This window comes from Agelaius tricolor, unplaced genomic scaffold (assembly GCF_023055355.1).
Source record: "Agelaius tricolor isolate 1412-34295 unplaced genomic scaffold, bAgeTri1.0.p SCAF_38, whole genome shotgun sequence".
NCBI lineage: Eukaryota > Metazoa > Chordata > Aves > Passeriformes > Icteridae > Agelaius > Agelaius tricolor.
This window is the reverse complement of record NW_027269298.1, coordinates 2,279,162-2,301,655: the sequence shown is the minus strand read 5'-3', so window position 1 is coordinate 2,301,655 and position 22,494 is coordinate 2,279,162. Positions and strand designations below refer to the sequence as shown.

Here is a 22,494-nt window from a genome sequence, read left to right as displayed (position 1 = left end):
CCCGGCGGGGAGGCCCCGCCCCCCGCGCGCCGGCGCGGCGGCGCCTTCAAGGCCCGGCCCGTCCGACGTGGCAGCGCCTGCACCGAGCGCGGCCCGGCCCCGCCACCGCCCCGCCCGCCCCGAGCCAGCCCGGGCCCCGCCATGGGCCACAACGACATTATGAACACCGCCGAGGACTTCGCCGACCAGGTGCGTGCCCGCCTGCCTTCCCCGCGCCCGCCCGGCGGCCTTTGTGCGGTGGGGCCACGCTGAGGGGCCCGGCTGAGGCAGGCCGGGATGGCGGCGGGGTCGCTGCCGCCTCGGGGCCGCGCTGCGGCGGGGCGGTGGGTTTATGGAATTATAGAGCTATGGAGCGGTTTGGGCTGGAAGGGATCCTAAAGATCGTCTCGTTCAAGCCCTGCCATAGCAGGGACACGATCCACTGGCCCAGGCAGCTCCAAGCACGGTCCAGCCTGGCCTTGGGCACTGCCAGGGATCCAGGGGCAGCCACGGCTTCTCTGTGCCAGGGCCTCATAGAGGAGAATTCCTTCCCAATAGCCAGCCTGAGTTTCTTCTCTTTCGGTTTGTAGCCGGTCTACTTTGCCTTCTCACTACTTGTTTCTGTTTTCCATCTTTCCTGTAAGTTTCCTGTAAGTTGTCTCCGAGGGCACCCCGGGCCCGGCTCCCACCGCCGCAGGCCCAGCAGCCGCCCCTGCCCTCGGGGGAGCGCCCGAGCCTCTCGGACAGCGAGTTCTCCTTGGGGACAGCGCTTCTCTCGGGAGGGATTAAATGGAAGGGGAGCAGGAGCCGTCCCGGCCGGTGGAGAGGGCACACAGGGGTGTGGGGGACCGGTGTGAGCTGGCAGGGATGGGAGAGTGCCCGAGTTATCCAAGCTGGCAGGGTTAGATGGATGTTAGGGAGAAATTCCTCCCTGTGAGGGTAGGGAGGCCCTGCACAGGCTGCCCAGAGAAGCTGTGGCTGCCCCTGGATCCCTGGCAGAGTTCAAGGCCACGCTGGACAGGGCTTGGATCAGCCTGGGCTAGTGGAAGGTGTCACTGCTCATGGTCGGAGTTTGGAACAAAATGAGCTTTAGGGTCTTACCAAACCATTCTGTGATTTTGTGAAACCCTGATGTATTTCTGGAAGCCCAAACTGGAAAAGGTTGGTCAGCACCGTGGCGCTGTGCTCAGGATTGGGGCAAAAAGAAAGCAAACAAGCTGATGTTGTCTTGTAAACCTTCTTACGTTTATTTCAGTGGAGGCCCGAGTGATTTCTCTGTTAAATAGAAGTTTGTGATCTCTTACAATGTCTGACAACAGGATTATTTTGAGTGTAAGTAGTTGCTCTGCTGGGGATGGTGTTGCAAAGATCTTCACAGTCATGGTGATTCATCTAATCGACAATGAGAAGCAGCAAGTAATCACATTCAGCAAATTGGCTGGAAAATCTGATTCTGCCTGGTTCTACAACCACTGTGATTTAGTGTGAGTTGTATGGTGCACAATAACACGTCACAGCTCTGAGGGGGCTGTGCTGCCTCTGTCTTTCACTGATTTCACTGGGAAAACCTGTTCTGCACTTCCTCCCCACCCCCAGATGGAAGAAGGAAAAGTCGATTTAGAGTTTTAGATTAAAGCTTTTTGTAGTGTGTGGAATATTCAGTTTAAGGGATATCTAGATTATCTTGGTCATTCTCTGTTTATCTTGTCCTCTTGCTCCTTTTAGAGAAGAAAGTAAACCATCACTGCAGTGTTCACATTTCTTGCCAAAATTTGCAACGCTTGTCCTGACCTTTTTATAACACCTCTGTATTTATTCCTCTGGGGTTATTTCTAGATGTCCTTAACACCCCTTTTTTCACTCTGCTGAAAGCCCTTCTGTCCAGCTTAAATGTAGTTTGCCTCCTCCTGAAGTGAGTTTTAAATAGCACAAATTCACTTGTGCTTGGCCACATCCTGTTTAAAGGTGAGTCTTGCCTTAAGCTGCAGAATTTAGAGTTTTGCTCCTCTTACTAGCAGATTGCAAAAGCATTTTTATGGTGTTCTGAGTAATAACTCCTCTGATAATTCTGCCTGGTAGCTCAATCAGAACCTTCCAGTGCTGTCTGTGCTGCTAAAGCTCAGTGTCACACCAATGTAGGAGTGACTTGCTAAACACTAACCTTTGGTATATATTGTGAAGTTAACACTTGGCATTACAGGAGCTGTTAGTTCATCTTGGATTAAAAAAAGTACTTGGAATGTTTGGACTGAAATTGTGTTGAAACTCCCCTGGTGGAGGCTGGACAATGGCTGTTCTGGGAGCTGAATGCATTCTCACTGATGTTCTTGCTTTTTCCACTCTCTGTACTAGTGCTCAACACATAATGAGTCTTAATTTCTGTAGCATAAAACCCCTGTGGGAGAATTGTTAGAGTTAATTCCATGGCTTATCAGCAAATCCTGAATGTCTCTTACAAAAGCAAGAATAATCTGTTCCTTAAATTCAAACAGTAAAGCTTAGCTTTTCTGAGATACTGGAATTTCCCTTTGAATTAACAAATTATGCCCTAGATGCCAAGATGCTCAGCAGTGGTAAGTGGCTGTTAATCCAGAGGTGAACTGTGCACTGGCTCACAGGCAGCTAAGCTTGCCAGACAGCCAGTTGTCAGTGAAAGGGCTTGTCCTACTTCTCCCAAGGCTACATTCCCCTTTTCCCTCTCACCAGCACTTGTGTCATTGAACTGGGAAGCTGAAATGGCAGGAGAAAAATTTGAGGATTTTTTTTTTTCCACTTGGTTCAGTTATCTCCATATTCAGGTGGAGTGAGGCAGTACTGGGGGTGAGATTGCTGGTAAAAGGCTGCTCTGAGCTGTAAGGAATTGCAGTGAGGGGACACTAACACCAGCCCAGTGCTACTAACTCAGTAATTTACATACTCAGAAATTAAGCTGATTTTTAGTGATTTTGTTAAAGTATTACTTGGCAACCCCTTCAGTGGAGCCACCAAGTACTGAAAATAGCTGTGTCTGGGGCCTGCAGAGAGTGTTTAGGATTGTCTCTCCTTTGTAATCCCTTCCTAAGAGGGAGCAGATCTCAGGCAACTTTCCTAGTGTCTGTAATAATCTGTAGGAATAAATCCTTAGGAATGTGGGTGCTTGGTATTTCTGCTGTTCAAAAAAAAAAAAAAGATTCCTGAACAAAAATGCAAGGAGACTATTGAGTCATTGCACAGCAGTGAGAGGGCTGCAGGGAGAGCCAGACTGGGGGAGTTCATTTCATTTTCCAAGATAAATGCTGATCTGTCTTGTCCAGATAATTCTGATATAGAATCACAGAACCATTTGGGTTGGAAGGGACCTTAAAGCCCTTCTTGTTCTGCCCCTTGCCATGGAGCTTCCACTCTCCCAGGTTGCTCCAAGCCCTGTCCAAGGATCCAGGGGCAGCCACAGCTGCTCTGGGCACCCTGTGCTGGGCCTGCCCACCCTCACAGGGAGGAATTTCTCCCTAATTTCCAGTTTACATTTCAATTTGAGCCCATTATTTCTTGTCCTCAATATCCTATTTTGCAGAAAATGGAAGGGAGAAGAGAACATTTCATTGTTACTCTGAACTTTGTCAGTTAGATTAAAAAAAACTGAATTTGGAAATATTCTCTAGAACTTTGTCATGGCAATGCTCTGATTGTTTATCATTATAAGCCAAGTAGCCTGTTCTGGTTAGGCTGAGGAAAAATTTTCCCATTAAGAATGATAGTAAAATGCAATAAATTACTAAAAGTACCATTTTAAAGGTCTCATTAATAAATAGCCTTTTGGAAAAGGGAATTGGTACAAAGCACACTTCAGAAGGGAAGAGCATTGAGAAATCTTCCTGCAATTAAAAACCTAATTAATATTGCTGGCAATAGTGGGTCAGAGCCCTCTTCCTGCCTTTGGAAATAAATGGGAAAGCCTGTTCCCAGTTTTTTACAGTATTTGTAGGCTCTGGGCTAATGAATGTGATGGGTTTGCTGTCCCTATGATTTTGGGGTGGGATCTCTTGGAGTGAATGTATCAAAGCTGGTGAAAGAAAGTGATTTTGTTTTTCTCTGTGAATTGAGCATCCTTTTCCAGGAATGGTCAGTGGTGTCCCAGGCTGCTGGAGGAATTTGTTCTCCCAGAACAAAGCAATCCCTTAAAAGTGTTCAAGATATTTGGGATATGCCTTATCAGAAGCTGTAGACCAATAATGCTGTGCAGCTCAGGAGGGTTTCTGTATAGATGAGCAGTGTGCTGTTCCTCACCATAATCAGAACTTCACTGATCCAAGAATACACAGGAAAAAGCTTTGTGCCTGGACAGAATATACCTGCAAAAAGTCCCAACTCATGTCCATTTATTGGACTTGAAATACCTGTAATTGTACCATGGTTTATACACTTTTATCAAAACAGAGGGGACTTTCTGCAAATTTGAAACTGTTGGAGGTTGGGACCAAATGAATCACTTTATTGCCTCTCTTTTGGTCAGGCCTTTATGGGTTTGAAAATTTCAGTCTCCCTTTAGAAAAAGGGGGGGGTTGAGCAGAGCTTTGATTAAGGGATCCCTGGATCTTCTTGTGCATCTTTGGTTGTTAAACTTAAAGGAGCATTTAAATCTATCTTTGCCTTCCTAATCCCATTAGAGGGGGAAGTGGCAACACAAAGCCCCTCTGGCATATGTCAGTGACTTGGCTGCCAGCACAGAACCAGCTGTTCTTCTTTAAAATAGTTTTATTTAGCATTTTCTTGTCTTTCCTCATGATGTTTCACTTCTTCCAAGGAGACAGGACATGTGGAGAGCAGTTGATGCAAAGCCCAGAGCAGAAAAAGCCCTGCAGTTTTTTAATGTTGTGAGTTTAATGCTGCCACCTCCATCAGTGGATTTGGATTTGGGTGTGTTGTGCTCAGTGCAGGGTGTGTTTCAGGCCCCATTTCTTAGCTGGACATATCAAACTGCAATTTTCCCATGTGTGCCACTTTATCTGTGTGAATCTTAAAGGAAGTGGACTCAGGGTGCAGCTTTGGAGCCACACAGTGCTGCTGCTGTGCAGGGCCAAACCCAGGGTGCTATTCATTGAGTCCCACTGCTGGAGCTCTCCTGTTTCTTGTCATTTATTCCACCTTTAGTTAAAAATTACTCGAGTGATTTACACCCAGATCCTCTAATTGTGAGATCATTTGATGCCTGTTAAGATTCTCTTCCTATAGTTGTGGTGTGGTTGTTCTCTTCCTTTCCCTCTGGATCTCCTGGCTCCTTTGGCTTGGCTTTCTTTCCCCACAGGCTGTTTCTGAAGCTTATTTGAGTTTGCTGTGTGCAGGGGTTTCAATTTGAGTGCAGCTCCAGGAGCTGTGGCTGCCCAGGGCTGATGTGTGTGCTCTGAGGTTGCTTAGCACTGGAGCAGCCATGGGCTGCAGCTTTTCTGACTTGTCTGGAGCCCATTGGATGTGTGCACTCGTGTTTAATGGCCAGTGTTAAATTCCCTCTGTGTGTGCCAAGAGAACAGGTAAAATGTTAAATGTCTTCTTGGATCCTTCACCTGTGCTCTTCATGGTTCTGTGGAAGGGGGAAATGAGGTCAACTCCACTTCAAAACAGCAAAGATGAGGCCTGGAGGAAGATGTTCTCTATTTGCTGCATTTTTCAGCCTTTCCACATCACTGTTTTTATCCTTTCCTTACAAATCCCCAGCACTTGTCTTCTTTCATTTCTTTCTAGACCAAAGTTTTTTGTTCTGTATCTTACAAACAACTTCTTGTTTGTAAGAAGTTTATTCTTAGTATTCCTCAGCAAGTTTCCTCGACCTCACAGTGAAACCCAGGAGGGAGGAAAGCTGTAAACCAAGATGTGTGTCTCATTCAGTGAGTGACAAAGATCAGAAATTCTCTTCTGACTCATTCATCCAACTGTTGACATGGCTTAAAAAAGCCTGAAGTGGCAGCCTTCAGGAGGCAGAGTACAGCTGCACTTAAATGCACTTGATTAAGGTGAATTTCGACCCTTAGACTCTGGATACAGGTAGTACAACAGTGCAGTTTGTTCCAATATTAACTATTTAATTGACCATTAAGGATGTTTGCTGATTTTTTTTCTTGTGATAATCTGTAATTGCACAGTGAGCTAGGCTTGTCATTTGCATAGCTTTTAGTATTGACTGATTGCTGCTGGCAGGAATAAACTGTCAGAAGTGGCTTTTGTCTCCTTCCTGCTGGAAGTCTCAATTAAGTAATAACCAGGGCTGCCTAGAAAATGGGTTGACAATTAGACACTTGTTCTAACCCAGAGGCAATAAGCTTTCCTGTGCACCCCACAGCCCTAAAGAACATGACCCTCTGGACTCTGGAAATTTTGTATTTGTTCCTTTAATTGTTGTAATTGCAGAGCAAACTCATCCAGAAGCCTGCAAGATGAAGGGTGTCCAGATACATCCTCCATTCCCAAAAACTATAGCTCAGCATCTGTTGCATGATGATATCATTTCCTTCTAACCACTGCACTGAACTGTGGCTATAAACCTATTTCCTTTCTGCAGAAGATGCTCCTTTGAATAGAAGTAAAAACCTGCTTAAAGGACAGAGGGTGCAGTTCCATGCAGTGGTTATGTGGAGCTAAGATCTGCTGCTGCTCAAGTACCTGTGCTTTGTTTGCACTGAGCTGTTGGAGGGAATGAGGTTTTTTTTTTAACTTGTACAGAACTTGTCTTCTCTCAGCCTGGCTCCCTGAATCTGGGTTGTTCAGGGTGCTGAGTGCCTGAGCACAGGGGTGGGAGCAGGATTGCCCTTTCAGCTCTGGGCTATCTGATAGCTGTGCTGTAACATGAAACCCTGAGATAGAGAAACTAAAACCAAGGTCAGCCTTCATTAGCCAGAACTCCATCAAAGCACAGTTCCTTTTACACAGAAATGTGCTGCTGGATTGTGCTTTTTTCCAACTCCTAGTCCAGTGGAGAATGCCAACAGGTTTCCCCTGCTGCTCCCAGTGTGTGAAGAAGCATTTCATTAAATCCAAGTCCCAGTTTCTCTCTGGATGTTGGTGACCCTGAGTGCATGAGAACTGCTGATCTCAGTGTGCAGAGAGCAGGGCTGTGTTATCCCTGCAGTGTCCCTTTCCCTGCTCATGGCCTGTGTGCCCCTGCAGTTCCTGAGGGTGACCAAGCAGTACCTGCCCCACGTGGCCCGGCTGTGCCTGATCAGCACCTTCCTGGAGGATGGCATCCGCATGTGGTTCCAGTGGAGCGAGCAGAGGGACTACATCGATGGCACGTGGAACTGTGGCTACTTCCTGGCCTCCATCTTTGTCATCATAAACCTCTTTGGGCAGCTGAGTAAGTGGCTCTGGGGCTGTTCAGGTGCAGGCTGCAGCCCTGTTAATCATGGCAGTGTGGGATGGCTTGCTGATTTCCTGATAGTACTACATGGGCTGAATGAAAAGAGCTCTGAACTGACTTGCTTCAGCCTTTCCTGGAAGCAGTCATAGAGAGTTTCTTGTGACACACTGCCTCTGAGTCAGAGATGCCAAGAATCCATCAGGTCAATCTGGTTTCAGTTTTGTACATGCATCCATGTAAGCCACACCCAGAGCGCTCTAAATTAAATACTCCTGTTCTTTTAAACAGGGCAATGTTGAGGCTTTCTCAGCCTCCTGTTTTTATGGGCATTCATATCCAAGGCAAAATCTTACCTTGGAGAGGGTGCATTTAAGACCAACTGAGGTGCTTGTGTCAGAAATTTTTCCAAAACCCAGGAATCAAAATAATCCCAGAAGGAGTGCACTGCTGGGTGGGTTCAGGCTGTCAGAACAGCCTTTCCTTCAGGAGAGAAGAAAAATCCTGTTCTGTTTGTATTGTGTCCCTGATTTACTGTCCCTGATTTACTGTTCCTGATTGCCAATTTCCTATTTTGTGTCTTGATTTAGGTTTTTTGCCCTCACTATTTTGTGTAGAGAGTCACCTTAATTTAAATGCAGTTGCCAGTCCTCATGTTAAAGTGACAAAGGCTGTTGGTGCTTTCTGATGGAAGTTTTGAGAAAGGTTTTGGGTTTTATCCTTTTAAGGAAAAGGAATACAGCTTGATGGCCCTAACAGTTATTTCACAAAAGAGAAAGGAAAATCCAAGTTGGCATTCCTGCAGGAGCTTTTCCAAGTGTAACTGTGTTCAATTTCCCCACCTCAGGTGGCTGTATCCTGGTGCTGAGTAGGAACTTTGTGCAATATGCCTGCTTTGGACTGTTTGGAATTATAGCATTACAGGTAGGAGGCTTAAATCTTCATCCCTTCTAAACTGTACTTTTCAAATCTCTCTTAGCCCCAGTACTCCCAACATGTTTAAATATAACTTGCAAGCCTGGAATTTTTCTCCACCCTGGCTTAGTGCCAGTCCTTGATGGCATTGAACTATTTTGCTGCTTCTGTTCTCCTGATGTGCCCAATAGATGTAATTGCAATTAGTCAGCTTGGAGACATTCATTCAATACTTGACCTTGACCAATTTAGCAGAAGTAACTGGCAATTTACCTGGATGTCAGTTAATGAGCCAAATGTGGAACTTGCAGTTGCTTTGGCCTTCAGCTGTGTTCCCATCACAAAGGACCCTATCTAGTAGCATCCTTCCCCTACAAAATGAGGGAATTTTGGGGGGTCCTAAAGCACAAATCCAATTCTGCCTTCCCTTCCCTGTGTTACATGGACTCATTACCACACTGATGTAATTACCTTTATATTGTATTTATAATCAAACTCTGCTGTGGCTGATACAGACTTGAGGTTGTAACAGAAATTCAGAATTTCAGTGTCATTTATATGGTGCTTTAACCTGTTTTATTCTTTGCCTAGACTATTGCATACAGCATTCTATGGGACCTGAAGTTCTTGATGAGGTATGCCTGCTTCTGGAAGTTTTTATGGAAACAGAATGAAAACTGACACTTGGGGGCAGAGGAAGTGACATTTGTACATAATATTTACTAGAAAGATTTTACAAGTGATGCATTTACATTGAAGAAGAAATGATAGCTCCTGAAAAACTCAGGGTGTTAAACAGTAGGCAGCAGGCTCAGGAAGGGAAAGACTAATCCTAACCCTCTAGGATCCAAGTGCTTCTGCTGCTAACCTGGCTGAGAGCTCAACCAACTGTCTATACTTGATCAGAGTTGCTTTTATTTCCTAAATGGCTAAAATAGCAACTCTGTTTCTGCATGATTGAAGCCATTTTCTGTGAAAACTGCAGCATGTGGTCACTGGGGTGGTTTCTGGGATTTTAAACTTCTTAACACCTTCCCTAAGGAGAAGACAAGATTATAAACCTGAGCTTTCCTGTCAGGCCCTGAGTGATGGCTGGCTGTTGCCTTTGCACCCCTCTGAGGGGAGGCCAGCACAAGAGCTGCACTCTGGGCTTACTACAGCCCTGTCAATGTGTAACTTTTCAGCAGTGCTGCTGCTCTGTTTTCTCAAAGCAACCTCTGAACTATTTTGGCATATATGGCTAAACCTGAGGTACAGAATAACTTGAACACAACGAAATTCGTGTTGTAACAGCCCCTGAAGCAACTGTGCCTGAGTGGTGGGTGCTGGACTTCCCTGGCAGGCTGTGTTGCCACAAATCCTGGCTGTGCTCAGTGCTGCTGGGGCTGGGAAGCCTGACACAGACCCAACACATCCCACAGGGCACAGCAAGCCACTCCTCACTCTCACATAGATCCTCACTGAAATTGTCAGATAAGACTTTACAGATATAGATCAGTGCAAGCTGTACTAAACTGCTTTTTTTTTTTCTTTTTCCCCATTTGTGTAGGAATCTTGCCCTTGGGGGAGGCTTGCTGCTGCTTCTGGCCGAGTCCCGCTCGGAGGGGAAGAGCATGTTTGCTGGTGTCCCCACCATGAGGGAGAGCTCCCCAAAGCAGTACATGCAGCTGGGGGGACGTGTGCTGCTCGTCCTCATGTTCATGACACTGCTACACTTTGACATGAACTTCTTTTCTGTAAGTATCTCAGCATTAAAGTATGAATTGAGCAACTGGAATGTAGCACCAGTGCCCAGGTGGGCTGCAGGATCTGCTCAATGCTTATTGAAATCTCTAATTAAAATTTGTGGTGGTGTTTGCAGGGGTCCCAGGATGAGGGAAGAGATGAGAATCTTGACTCCATGTTTCAGAATGCTGATTTATTATTTTATGATATTTATTATATTAAAAGAAAATTATATATTATAACTATACTAAAAGAATAGAAAAAAGGATTTCATCAGAAGGCTTGAAAAGAATAGAAAGGAATGATAATAAAATCTTGTGACTGATCTGAGAGTCCAAGACAGCTGGACTGTGATTGCCCATTAATTAAAAACAACCACATGAGACCAATCACAAATCCACCTGTTGCATTCCACAGCAGCAGATCATTATTGTTTACATTTCATTTCTGAGGCCTCTCAGCTTCTCAGGAGAAAGGATCCTAGCAAAAGGATTTTTCATAAAATATGTCTGTGACAAAAATTAATACTTTAGAAAATATTATTAGGTTACCTGTGCCATGACAACTGAACTTATCCAAGCTCTGCTTTGGTGTATCTATTTAAAAACTCTGCTCTGGTGTATAAAAATAAAAATATTTTTATTTTATTTTGATGTTAGTGTATCTACTTAAGAACTGTGTAAGTAAATGGCTTTTTTAATGGCTTTTTTTCCTTGCAGATTCTGCAGAACATTGTGGGCACAGCCCTGATTATCTTGGTGGCAATTGGCTTCAAGACTAAGCTGGCTGCCTTGACTCTGGTCATCTGGCTCTTTGGCATCAACATCTACTTCAATGCCTTCTGGACCGTCCCTGCCTACAAGCCCATGCACGACTTCCTCAAATACGATTTCTTCCAGACCATGTCTGTCATTGGAGGGCTCCTCCTTGTGGTTGCACTGGGTCCTGGTGGAGTCTCCATGGATGAGAAGAAAAAAGAGTGGTAACAGGAATAGCAACACTTCTTGGGACATACTGTACTAAGTCCAGAACTGATTCTCTATGGATTCAACAAAAACTGCCAGCATTTTACACGTACATGCCCCCTTCCTATAAAAGGCACAGATGTTTTGAATTTGATTTACTGTGGCACCAGTAATACAATAGATAAAATCCTGTTTCTTCAAGGAATGTTGCCTAGGCTTATTCTAACTTCCTAGATTTGGAACTAACCCAAGGAACCTGCATTTTGCTGATGCTTCAGTGAATTGCAGTAGAACAGTTGCTGTCTGGAATGTCAGCAATGTCTTAAAATTTGCAGAAAGGTGAGCAGACACAGCTGGATCATTCAGTGTGGTGTTGGGTTGTAGCTATAACTAAAAAAGTGGATCCCCTTTCTTGCCCTTATCAAAACTGTCCTGTGCTTAAGGAGTTCCATGGCTGGTTATAGCATTGCTTATCAAGGTGGAAAGCAGCATCGAAGAAAACCTAGAAAATCACTGTTATTTTGCTGCTCAGAGGCCTGTAATTCCCTTTTGTTCAGCAGGGAAGGGTCTTTCCTGCTCCTGAACAGAAGGCAAAAAAGAAAACCCTGGAAGTAGTTGTACTCCTTTCTGGGTAAGAAAAGGGAGAGGATTTTCTAACATGTTCCAGTTCTGCCCTTGAGGGGAACAAGGGGAAATCCTGTATTGTTAATCATGAATCCTGTATTGCTAATCAGATTTAAAGGAAGTGGGGGAGATAATCCTGAAGAGACAGAACATAAGATTCTGTGAAATTTCTGTGCCAAAAGAATTCTTTATTCTACATTCTTTCCCCAAAAGTTGCCCCTCCTGAATTCCCAAGAAGGGAGCCAAATTGTGCTGCAGGTTCCATAATAAAAGCTCCTTTCTGCTATTAACCAGCTTCCATCCATATATACCCCAAATTCATATTTGAATTGCAGGTTAATGGTGAAAATGTCTTGAGAATTACAGAAACTCCCCTTTTCTGTGCACTCAGTTCTTGCCAGATGAGAGCAGTCAATCTCCTAATCTGTAGTCTTTGCTTCTTAGATTCACTTCTGGCAGTCTCTTGGCTGTGAGAGTCCCAGCTGAATGAAGAGCTGGGCTGCTGAGCTCTCCAGGACAGCCCCTCCTCCTCTGCCACCTCAGAGCACCCTGAGCTGTGCAGGGTGGAAGGGTGGAAGTGGCCCCTGTTCCCAACTCTGCAAACGGTTATAGCTGAGCAATGTGAGTGCAAAGCCTGGGCAGTGAAGAAACAGCCAGGGGTGAACCTTCCCTGGGGGGAGCTTGGGAGGGTGAGGAGAGGAAGGCCCTGTTTGGCTTCTCAGTGCCACAACCTCTGTGCCATGACCATGCTTAGTGCTGCTCAGGGGAGGCTTTTTGTCCTCTCTTAGTCAACTAGGTGTGAACCTGTTTCACTAGATTGTGGAGGAATTCTAGACAGCATGAGCCCTACCAACTTCCTCCCATTACACTGATTCCTTGCTCTGTTGCCTCCCCTGAGGAAGATGCTCAGCTCTTTGTTCAAGGAGGAATTCAGCTGAACATCTCCAGTGGGAGCTGTTCCCCAGGCTCTCCTGATAAGGACACTCACCTGGACAGTTCAGTTAAACAGTTGTTTTTTAAGAGAGAAAACTGGGCTGAAAGAACTAATGAAAAATAGAAGAGCACTGTTGAAAGTTAAACCAGTGATTTCATCATCCTAAGGGGATAATAGCCTCTGTAAGGGCAAGAAGTGCTGCTGCTGGAGGAAACCAGTTGCTATCCCAGAATAGTTAGGGTTGGAAGGGACCTCTGGAGATCATTAGTCCAACCCCCATCTCCAGATTGATGGGAGGGGAATTCAGCATTAAGGTCAGGTCACTGATGGCTTTTTTTCCAAGGAAGTTTTGCAAGAGAAGTCTTCAGCTCAAAGTGTTTTGTCTTCCTGACTCTTCCTGGCTAAACAAACTGGTCCTTTCAGTCCCAGATCTGCAGCACAGGAGATTTTCACTGTTCCACTGCAGGTCTTACAACGGTTCTAGACTGATCAAGGCAGCCACTCTCAGATACCTGAACTGCTGTTGATGTTCATAGTATTTATAAATGACACAAACTACTCCTGCCATAGCCCCTTGTCTTTCTCAACTTCCTTGTGTCCTGTCTAAGGAGCTGGATGACAGACTAGTCTGAAATATTGACCAGTTTCCTCTGCAAAAATCAAGTCCCCTTTCCAACAAAAGACCCTAGAAAAGGAACTGTTGCTGTCCCCTTCAGTATTCCAGGGGCACAGTTAGGTGGAGGGCATTATCAGATACTTCTAGGCAGCACAATGTGCAGACTTATTAACTGTGAGTCCTGATGCAGAAGATTCTGGTTTTCCTACATACACTGCTGTACTTGTGCATCTCCCAGAAATTCAGTGACCTCTCCCTGTGGCTGAGAAGCTCTCACAAGCAGGATGTCAGCTACCAATTGGCTCTGCAAAGTGTTCTGGAATTCATTCTAAATATATTTTTGCTTTCTATGTGGAAAAAAAAAAAAAAGAAATAAGTATAAATTCTCATTTTATGCTGTATTTTGTACCTTAGTTGTGTTTGAAAATGTTTTGATTTTTGAAAACAATCAAAATAAAACAATGGCATCTTTGTATCCACCTGGCGTGTGTGGCTGGTGATGCTCCACCGCTGAGCTGCTGTGCTTTCCTGCCTAAGAAAAACCAGCTTTCTGTAAAAAACTGAGCTGAGCTGCTGGGCTTTCCTGCCTAAGAAAAACCAGCTTTCTGTAAAAAACTGAGCTGAGCTGCTGGGCTTTCCTGCCTAAGAAAAACCAGCTTTCTGTAAAAAACTGAGCTGAGCTGCTGGGCTTTCCTGCCTAAGAAAAAAACAGCTTTCTGTAAAAAACTGAGCTGAGCTGCTGGGCTTTCCTGCCTAAAAAAAACCAGCTTTCTGTAAAAAACTGAGCTGAGCTGCTGGGCTTTCCTGCCTAAGAAAAACCAGCTTTCTGTAAAAAACTCTGCTACCTGGACTTGACTGCAGCAGACATCCTTCCCTCAGTGTGGGACTGGCTTGAAGCTCTCGGAATTCCACTTAATTCCAGCCCATTATTCCCCTCCACACCTTTAACAGTTAACTGGAATGAGCAGACACTTCATCCTGTACTCCCAATGGAATTGTTACACAACAGACTTCAGTCCAGGTATTTATCATAAAATTTATTTCCCATTGGTTGCTTTCTTGAAGTTTTTGGGTTTTCGATGATGGCTTTTGAATTTCTTCTTTAAAGGGCCTGTCTGTTTCTGTAGGGGAAAAAAAAGTTAATCAGCTTATTTCCAACATGCAGATCAAGCCTTGCCTGAGACAGCTTAAACAGAAACTGAGTGTGATCTCCTTCAACAGCCAGAATGAGCCCAAGTCTGCTCATGGAGCCAGGATCCTGCAGCTCAGCAGCCCTTGCTGATGGTTTCATTAGGTACAAACTGACAGGCTCCCTGCAGCAATGAATCCTAACTTTATCCAGCCTTAACTTTCTGACACATTTATATAGTAAGGCAGTGCCTCAGAAGTGGCAGGAAAATGGTCTAGAGGGACTCTGTGACTGCAAAACAGTTAAATTTTTTTGTGTATTTGAAGAACAATTACAGAACCCACAGGACACAAATCAGCTTTCCTTTTACAATGGTGTGGGGCAGGATCCCACCCTAGATGAGCTCTTTGTACAGGCAGGAACATCCCTCACTACCCCAGCCAGGATAAATATTGCCATAAATATGGCAGGAATTCACACCTCAGAATGCAAGTCACTGTCTGGCACACAGGGAAAAATCTATTCTGAACAGCTTTGCACCTTCTGCTGGCTCCCAGACAGGAATAGCTGGCACACCTACAGGCTGGGATCCCAGCTCCACACCCCCTGCTGCTGCAGGCACTGCATGACTCCCACCTTTCCTCTCTTGCCAGCTGCTCTGCTGCTGTCCCTCCTTGCCCCGTGCTCTCCGTTCTGCTTGGTGCCATCGTCCTCGCTGTCTGTCACAAAGTCATCGCTGCCCTTTGTGCTCTCTGCAGCTGGTGGGTTTTTTTCTGGGAAGAGCGCAGCTAAAAAAGATTCAGCTCAAAATCAGTTCCCTGTGCACACAGGCTCTGCCTCCCCTCACTTTGCTTTAAAGCTGCTTCCAGTCACCACGTGTCACTACTGAAATACTTAGGAAATAAACATGCTGGTGGTGTTTTTGGAAATGTGCCTTGGTGCTCTTTCTGTTCCCATTCTGGGAATGTCAGCACAGGTGCTGCCATGTGTTACAAGATGGATTTGCACCTCCACATCTAAGTCAGGAGAACAGCCTGACCACCTTCTGTCAAGGATTTGCTGAGAAATATGGAAAGGTGGAGACTCCTAAAACAGCAAATCTCAGAAGATCTTGTATCCCTTCCCTCAGACCTTGCATGATCCAACTCATTATTAGCATTAATTATTTCTTATTTGGTGAAGGTAAGCTTTTCCAAAACCCAAGGACTCCCAGCTGGATGAAGTCAGGTGCCTCTGGCACACCAGCATCAGGCAGCAGTGTAAAGAAACCAGGAGACAATTAAACAAGCAACTCCCTCGAGGACATGGATGACACCAAGGTTCTCACTCACGTGGGTACAGGTCACTCATGCTGTCGTCTGTGTCCTCTCCATCCTCCTCGCTGGACTTTGGTTCCCAGAACTCCTCTTTCCTGTGACCCTGCTTGCTCCCATTTGTTTGGTCATCAGGGTGCTGTGCCCGCTGCTTCTTCTGTCTCAGGCAGGCAGGGACGTACTCCACTCCTTCCCTTTGGCATTCCTCATCTAAGAGAGAGGGTCAGGCAGCACTGATCAGCTGGACCCAGCCCCTAAGTCCTCTCATTCCCAGCTCAAGCTTGTAGGAAATGCAACTCCAAAGTCCAGCATGCTCAAAATATACATCTACAGTGACACTATGGACCAGGGAAGATGTTAACACAGGTTGTGCTGGACACATGAATCACTCCCTCGGGGAGTTTCAGAGCTGATCCTCTTAAGGAAGGATGTTCCAAGGTATTTGCTAGAAGCCAATTGCCCCCTACATCTGAGACCTTCCTTCCTAGCTGAGGAGGACACATAGTAACACACTGCTGTCAATTTAAACAAAGCCATCCCACCCACTTCAGAGAGAGGCTGGAATCTCAACAGCTCAGGAAAGAAAGGCTGCCTGGTATAGCTTCAGAAAAGCTACTTACACATTTTCAGGGCCTTCTGGTAGCGTTTCCCTTGGACGTGACGCAGGACGTGCTCTGGAAGCTTGTTGATGTGTCTGAGGGTGAGTTTGCAGAACAGCTGGTGTCTGAGAGACACAGAAAGGACAAGCAACAGAGTTAAAGTGTGCTGTGACTTCAGAACTTTTCATTTACAAGCACTGCAAGTTGCTCAAAGTTGATAAATACTTTATAAAGCCTTTCCCAGTCTCCTCAAATCCATAAAGACCTAAGAACTTTGTAAAGCCCAACCACTTTATGTCTGAGATTGAACAAAGTGTAAAGCACAACACACAGGAGGGAGAATACGTACAAATTCTTCGTGCTGGGCACTATGTGGGGCTCAAACGTGCCATAGTCGAACTCTCTGGCTGCCTTTATGAGCCGCTGGTACTTCTTGCCGCTGGTGTAAGCCTGCAGCTCCGACAGACGACAGGGCAGCTCATGTCCTGTCAGCCTGCACCTCACCTGAAAAACACATTAATGCTCAAGAAACCCAGGGGTTTATCCCACTGAATCTCAGAATCCATTCGGTTGGAAAGAACTTCTGAGATCATCGAGTCCAACCTATGACCGATCCCCACCTTGTCAACCACACCATGGCACTCAGTGCCACGTCCAGTACTTCTCCAGGCATGGGGGCTCCACCACCTCCCTGAGCAGCCCCTTCCAGTGTCTGATCACCCTTCCCGTATCCATTCCCGGGCTGGGGAGGGCAGGACAGACCAGACCAGCGCTCTGCAGGACAGACCAGCGCTGGACAAACCCCTCGGGCAGGAGCTGGCTGGGGCTGAGCCCATCGGGAACCACGCGGTGCCGTGCCCATCATGGACCCATCCCCTCAGGACCCTGACGGTGCCCCCCAGCCCTCACAGCCCTCACACGGCCGCACCTTGCCCGGCCCCGCGGGGCTGAGCAGCGGGTGCTGCCTCAGGAAGAGCCGCTCCGCCTCGGGCACCTCCGGCACGGCCGCGCCGCCGCCCGGGCCCGGCGCCGCCATCGCGAGGGGCCGGGCCCGGGCGCGTTTCCCGTTCCGGGCCGCGGGCAGGGCGGGGGCAGCGGGGCCGGGCCGGGCCGGGCCGGGGCTGCCATGGCCGCGCTGGTGCTGCGAGCGGGGCCCAGGCTGCTGAGGGAGCGGCGGGGCCCGGGGAGCCTCGGGGCAGCGGGGCCGGGACGGGTAAGCCGCTGATCCTGTCCTTCGATCCTGTCCCCTGATCCAGTCTCTTCATCCTGTCCCTTGATCCAGTCTCCTGATCCAGTTCCCTCATTCTGTCCCCTCATCCTGATCCAGTCCCTTGATCCTATTCCCTCCTCCTGTCCCATTTTCCTGTCCCCTGATCCAGTCCCCTCATCCTGTCCCCTGTTTCAGCTCCCTGATCCTGTCCCCTGTAGGCCCTTGTTTCTGTCAAGAATAGATTAAGCTGTTGTGTGTTTGCTGATAGCATAGATAGAACTTCATTGCTCTGCTATAGGCAGCTCTGTAACGGAAATTTTACCTTATTTCATTTCAATTATAGCCTAACCCATAGTGTTTCACAGGCAGTTGTTTATTTGAGATTTAAATCAATGGATAAAAAAATATTTCACACAATCATCAATCGCTGATATCACCTAAATACAAGGTTTATAAAGCAGCAACATTACAAAGGATCTTTCTTATTCTGTGTAGGCATCACAGTGCTTGATCAGAAGAACATTTTTTGGATGTCCTCTAACTAAGGGAGCTTCTGGTCTGGTTCAAAAGACTAAAGGTAAGAAAATATTTGTCTGGGCTTCTGCCCTGTTTCACCCTAGTACCAAGATGTAGTATTTCCTGCAGGAATTTAGCATCTCTTCTCTGAATCCTGTTCCTCATTCTGGTTTTCTGTAGATGTTTGTTTGAGGTTCTGCAGACCACAAAGTTCTACAGCAGCTGCTGGCAAATCTGGAGAGGATGCCTTGCTGAAATGGGGCCTTCTGCTCGTCCCTCTCACCACGTTTGGTCTCGGCACATGGCAGGTACAAATAAATATTTCATTTTTTCAAAAAATGAGCACTTAAGGACTGTCAAGTTTTTCCATCTATTTGATCTCGTTCAGACAACAGGCAGGTTAAAGATATGCTGTTATTTTACATTTCTTGTTTTCCAAGTGTCCACTTGTAAGTCTTTAAAGGAAGCCTTTTTTTTTTACACTTTTATTTTAGTATAAATATTTTCTCAAATTAAATTCAGTAGCCTCTATTTTCATATCTCCAATTACCCTGATTTAGACCAGATCTGATGAGAAAATTATGACCAAGGTTTTAAGACTTGCTGGGGTTGTCACATTGCTCTGTTCTACCCTAAGGAGTTACTTTTGTGTTTGTTTATTTCCAGGTTCAGCGGCGCAAGTGGAAATTAGATTTGATTGCACAGCTGGCATCAAGAATCAGAGCAGACCCCATCCCTCTGACATTAGAGTATGGAAACAGGGATGGTTTGTTGTCTACAGAGCACTGGGAATATTAGATATGGACTGTGCACTAATGAGCTTGTGCTGAACTGACCTGCATGAAAATGAAGGGATGCAATGGCAATTGGGATGTGCCAGCAAATTAGAAAGAGATCCTGATAATTTATTTATTTTTAGTAAAAGGATATGTCAGTTCTTTCCTGTGGGATACTCTAAATGCATGGGGAAGGATGAATCTCTGTTCAGGAGAGAATGTGGGATGTAATACATGGCATTTTTAATCCCACTGGGGAGAGAGGACTTGGGTGTCTGTGGTGTCCCAAAGGAATTTTTACTGCAACAGGGAGTCTTGGAGCAACAGCAGGACATGTGGAGCAGTTGTGTCAGATGTGAGAGAGATTTTTAGGGTTACTTGGTCACCTGGCACAACTCTCAGAAGGGCTCAGTTGTTGGATTTCATGGTGTAGGATGGGAAAGAAACGCTTCCCTTGGCTGGATGCAGGGGCAGTGAGTCCACCTGCTCTGTGATACCTGGGTTGCAGATATTGTGGAAAACAACTTCTCCCTGGATGCTCCTGATCATCTCTATTTGATTCTCTGGGACAGTTGAAATACATTAAGCCATATTCCATGACTGTTTGTCTTCTGCCTCTGTTTGCCAACAGACTCCATGCAGAGTGAACCATTAGGAAAAAGGAGAACCCCGCAATAAAATCTCCTGATTGAAGTCACCTAGCACAGCTGTGATTTTGTTTTCCTCCTGTTCCGTGCAGCCCCATGGAACTGAAGGAGTTGGAGTACAGACCCAGCACAGCTGTGATTTTGTTTTCCTCCTGTTCCGTGCAGCCCCATGGAACTGAAGGAGTTGGAGTACAGACCCGTGCGGGTGCGGGGCCGTTTTGACCACTCCAAGGAGCTGTACCTCCTGCCCCGCTCCCTGCTGGACCCCGAGCGTGAGGCACGCGAGGCCGGCAGGATCTCGTCCCACCCGGAGAACGGAGCCAACGTCATCACCCCCTTCTACTGCACAGAGCTGGGGTGAGTCCAGGAGGGCCCTGCTCCACGGGAGCACTCACTGCTCCCTGGAAAATCTGAGTCCTGGTGGTTGGGTTGGTATCTCTCACTCACAGAATGCACAGAATCACTAAAGATCATCAAGCCCAGCCCCAACACCTCAACTAAACCCTGGCACCCAGCTCCACATCCAGTCTTTTCTCAAACACATCCAGGGATGATGACTCCACCACCTCCCCAGGCAGACCATTCCAGAACTTTATCACCCTTTCTGTAAAAAACTTCTTCCTAATATCCAACCTATAATTCCCTGCCTTAAAAGGTATCTCTTAGTCTATGACATCATCGAGGCTCCATTTGAAATTGTATTTAAATTCCTTTATAATGTGCGTTCAGGTGACAGCAAAAGTGGCAGCAAACACGTGGGTTGCTTCTTTCTTTGGTCTTTAGTTCTAGGCAGCAGCAGGATTAAATTCCCTTTCACTCCTGAGTAGTGCTTCTTTATGTAACTCTAGGGTCACGATTTTAGTCAACCGAGGATTTGTGCCCAAGAACAAATTGAAACCAGAGACCAGGCAGAAGGGACAGGTAAGGGGGATCCAGGGAATGGGGGGTGTTACTTTGTGCCCTTTGGTTACCCAGAGGCACCACTCACTAATCCAGAAAGGCAGGAGCTATGTTCAGCATCATGGGAGGTGATTTAATTAGTCATTGCAATTTTCAAAGACAACAAACCTTTAATTCCCACCTTTTTGTTAAGTAAATAATGTGTTTTACAAACAAGGAGCTGTTGTTCTGCTTTTTTCCCTGCTGTGTTACAGCACTGCCCCACTGTGGGGAAAAACCACTTCATTTATGCTCAGACCCCTCAAGTGCCACATTTTCCTGACAGGAAACGTGTCAGAATACGAAATCAATCTTGAAACATTCTTTTTTTCTTCCTGCACTTCTCCTCAGATTGAAGATGAGATTGATCTCACAGGGGTGGTGAGGTTAACAGAAAAAAGGAAACCCTTTGTGCCTGAAAACAACATTGAACAAAACCGCTGGCACTACCGGGACCTGGAGGCCATGGCCAAGGTGACGGGTGCTGAGCCCATCTTCATCGATGCAGATTTCAGTAAGTCACAGAGGGGCCCAGCCCACGTCCAATTTACATCACCCTCCCTCCCTTTCCCCCTCAGTTCTCTTCTGTGCTCTGCCAGCCCTCTACTGAAGGTGACAGGAGCCTACAAGAGAGCTGGAAAAGGACTTTGTCAGGAGCATCAGAGATAGGACAAGGGGTGTGGCTTCAACTGGTTATATGGGATATTGGGAAGGAATTTTTCCCTGTGAGGGTGAGAGGGCCCTGCACAGGGTGCCCAGAGCAGCTGTGGCTGCCCCTGGATCCCTGGAAGTGTCCCAGGCCCGGTTGGACAGGGCTTGGAGCAACCTGGGATAGAGGAAGGTGTCCCTGCCCATGGCAGGGGGTAGAATGAGGTAAGTTTTAAGGTCCCTTCCCTTCCAACCCAAACTACTCTGTGATTCTATGAACTTGGGAACCCCACTGGCTGAGTGAGAACAGCATATCCACCAGATTGATCACTTTCTACCCCTCTTACACTCAGTGCAGCTCCACGCTGTGCAGGGAAGGATTTAATTTGGCTGTGTTGTCCCCACAGGAAGCACAGTCCCAGGGGGGCCCATCGGGGGCCAGACCAGGGTGAGCCTGAGGAACGAGCACATGCAGTACATTGTCACCTGGTAAGGGAGCAGCACATGCAGTACATTGTCACCTGGTAAGGGGCCTGCCTGGGCTCCTCTGGAGGAGCTCTTGAGCTACAAAAGGCCAGTCTTAACCTAAATAGTTTGTGCCAAGTTATTGCAGCTGTCTTAGGGAGGCCCAGTCCACCCTGGAAAGTTGCCAACGTGTGATTCTCTCACAGGTACGGCTTGTGTGCTGCAACTTCCTTCTTGTGGTACAAGAAATTTATACAGAAGGTACCTCTGTGAGGGGAAGGAAGAAACATCTCTGTGCTACAGTCAAGAGCAGACTTTTATGGATGACAGGAGCCTGATGAGTCCTAAATAACTGAAGAACCTGGAATTCCAGAGCAGTTTGAGCAAACAAATTATCAAGCTGCAAACAGACTTGAAGCAATCCCTGCAAACTGAACTCCCACCAGTGTGGGAGAAGTGAACTTCAGTAGTAACCACAAAAATACATTTTTCTATCCTGGTTGGTTGTAAGCTACATTCTAACTCCATTTTTTTTTTCCCTTAAGACAGATCCAGAGGATTTTGTCAATCAGCCTATTTGCAGCAAGTCCTTCCTAAAGTCAGGAATGGCTCACAGCAGATTCAGCAGATAAATAAAGGCCTTCAGGTCTTTGCCTTGTGACTTGCATCATGCATCATACATGGAACAGTAGCAAAGATGAATTAGAGGTTACTGTGGACACTCAGGTCTAGCTGGGGAAGGCAGCCTGTGGCTTTGCAAGATGAGGGCTGGCAAAAACAAGCAACTGCCACAGCTGGAGCCTTGGTAGCCTTCATCCACAGTGCCACCAGACCAAGTCAGCACTCAGGAAACTCCTGATTCTTCCCCCTCAGCCTGCCCTCACTGCAAGGGGCACTGCAGGTGTGGAAGGCTGTACCACTGTGTGTAACCCATACTGTAACCCAGTCCTAAGTAAGGAGAAATCAAAAGCTATTTCCAATGTAGATTTGCAAAACCAAGCCAGCCTTAAAGCCAGAACTAGCCCAGCCCAGTCAACTTCAAAATCCCATGTGCAGCTGAGCTGCTGGGCTGTGTGTTCAAGAGAGAGTAAAGTTACTCCAAGGTAAGTAATAACCAGCTCTAACCAGCAATAACCCTTCAGCTGGTTCTGCCCAGCACTATTCTGTCACTGG

General features: G+C 46.5%; 3 protein-coding genes across 4 annotated transcripts; 2 read left to right on the top strand and 1 right to left on the bottom strand.

The window, feature by feature from the left end:
- The first annotated feature begins 7 nt into the window (after window positions 1–7).
- On the top strand, window positions 8–13,558 carry SURF4 (surfeit 4). The gene is made up of 6 exons (XM_071454076.1): window positions 8–189; window positions 7,114–7,300; window positions 8,148–8,224; window positions 8,807–8,850; window positions 9,765–9,951; window positions 10,660–13,558. Exons 1-6 carry the CDS (start codon window positions 142–144, stop codon window positions 10,924–10,926), a joined length of 810 nt encoding a protein of 269 aa, XP_071310177.1. The 5' UTR covers window positions 8–141; the 3' UTR covers window positions 10,927–13,558.
- A 537-nt stretch (window positions 13,559–14,095) lies between these two features.
- On the bottom strand, window positions 14,096–17,187 carry SURF2 (surfeit 2). The gene is made up of 6 exons (XM_071454080.1): window positions 17,049–17,187; window positions 16,470–16,624; window positions 16,142–16,245; window positions 15,540–15,731; window positions 14,845–14,996; window positions 14,096–14,200 (listed from the first exon to the last, which is right to left on the bottom strand). Exons 1-6 carry the CDS (start codon window positions 17,154–17,156, stop codon window positions 14,117–14,119), a joined length of 795 nt encoding a protein of 264 aa, XP_071310181.1. The 5' UTR covers window positions 17,157–17,187; the 3' UTR covers window positions 14,096–14,116.
- SURF1 (SURF1 cytochrome c oxidase assembly factor) lies at window positions 17,187–21,988 on the top strand. 2 transcript variants are annotated; one of them, XM_071454073.1, is made up of 9 exons: window positions 17,187–17,333; window positions 17,826–17,907; window positions 18,027–18,154; window positions 18,513–18,595; window positions 19,435–19,626; window positions 20,118–20,190; window positions 20,560–20,722; window positions 21,264–21,345; window positions 21,528–21,988. In XM_071454073.1, the coding sequence occupies exons 1-9, from the start codon at window positions 17,247–17,249 to the stop codon at window positions 21,592–21,594; spliced, it is 957 nt and encodes a 318-aa protein (XP_071310174.1). In that variant the 5' UTR covers window positions 17,187–17,246; the 3' UTR covers window positions 21,595–21,988. The 2 variants fall into 2 exon arrangements, with proteins under 2 accessions (XP_071310174.1, XP_071310176.1); XM_071454075.1 differs by having other exon boundaries at window positions 17,188–17,333; window positions 21,264–21,380.
- The last annotated feature ends 506 nt before the right edge of the window (window positions 21,989–22,494 follow it).

What these genes read in the sequence shown, in the direction of transcription:
- SURF4 (XM_071454076.1), top strand. Translation starts at nt 142, where the DNA reads ATGGGCCACAACGACATTATGAACACCGCCGAGGACTTCGCCGACCAG. An exon ending in CCGAGGACTTCGCCGACCAG is followed by an intron (nt 190 to 7,113) that starts GTGCGTGCCCGC and finishes GTGCCCCTGCAG; the next exon opens with TTCCTGAGGGTGACCAAGCA. An exon ending in AAACCTCTTTGGGCAGCTGA is followed by an intron (nt 7,301 to 8,147) that starts GTAAGTGGCTCT and finishes TCCCCACCTCAG; the next exon opens with GTGGCTGTATCCTGGTGCTG.
- SURF2 (XM_071454080.1), bottom strand. Translation starts at nt 17,156, where the DNA reads ATGGCGGCGCCGGGCCCGGGCGGCGGCGCGGCCGTGCCGGAGGTGCCC. An exon ending in CATGAGTGACCTGTACCCAC is followed by an intron (nt 14,997 to 15,539) that starts GTGAGTGAGAAC and finishes AATCTTTTTTAG; the next exon opens with CTGCGCTCTTCCCAGAAAAA. An exon ending in CAGCTGGCAAGAGAGGAAAG is followed by an intron (nt 14,201 to 14,844) that starts GTGGGAGTCATG and finishes TTTCCCCTACAG; the next exon opens with AAACAGACAGGCCCTTTAAA.
- SURF1 (XM_071454073.1), top strand. Translation starts at nt 17,247, where the DNA reads ATGGCCGCGCTGGTGCTGCGAGCGGGGCCCAGGCTGCTGAGGGAGCGG. An exon ending in GGGCAGCGGGGCCGGGACGG is followed by an intron (nt 17,334 to 17,825) that starts GTAAGCCGCTGA and finishes TATTCTGTGTAG; the next exon opens with GCATCACAGTGCTTGATCAG. An exon ending in AGACCAGGCAGAAGGGACAG is followed by an intron (nt 20,191 to 20,559) that starts GTAAGGGGGATC and finishes ACTTCTCCTCAG; the next exon opens with ATTGAAGATGAGATTGATCT.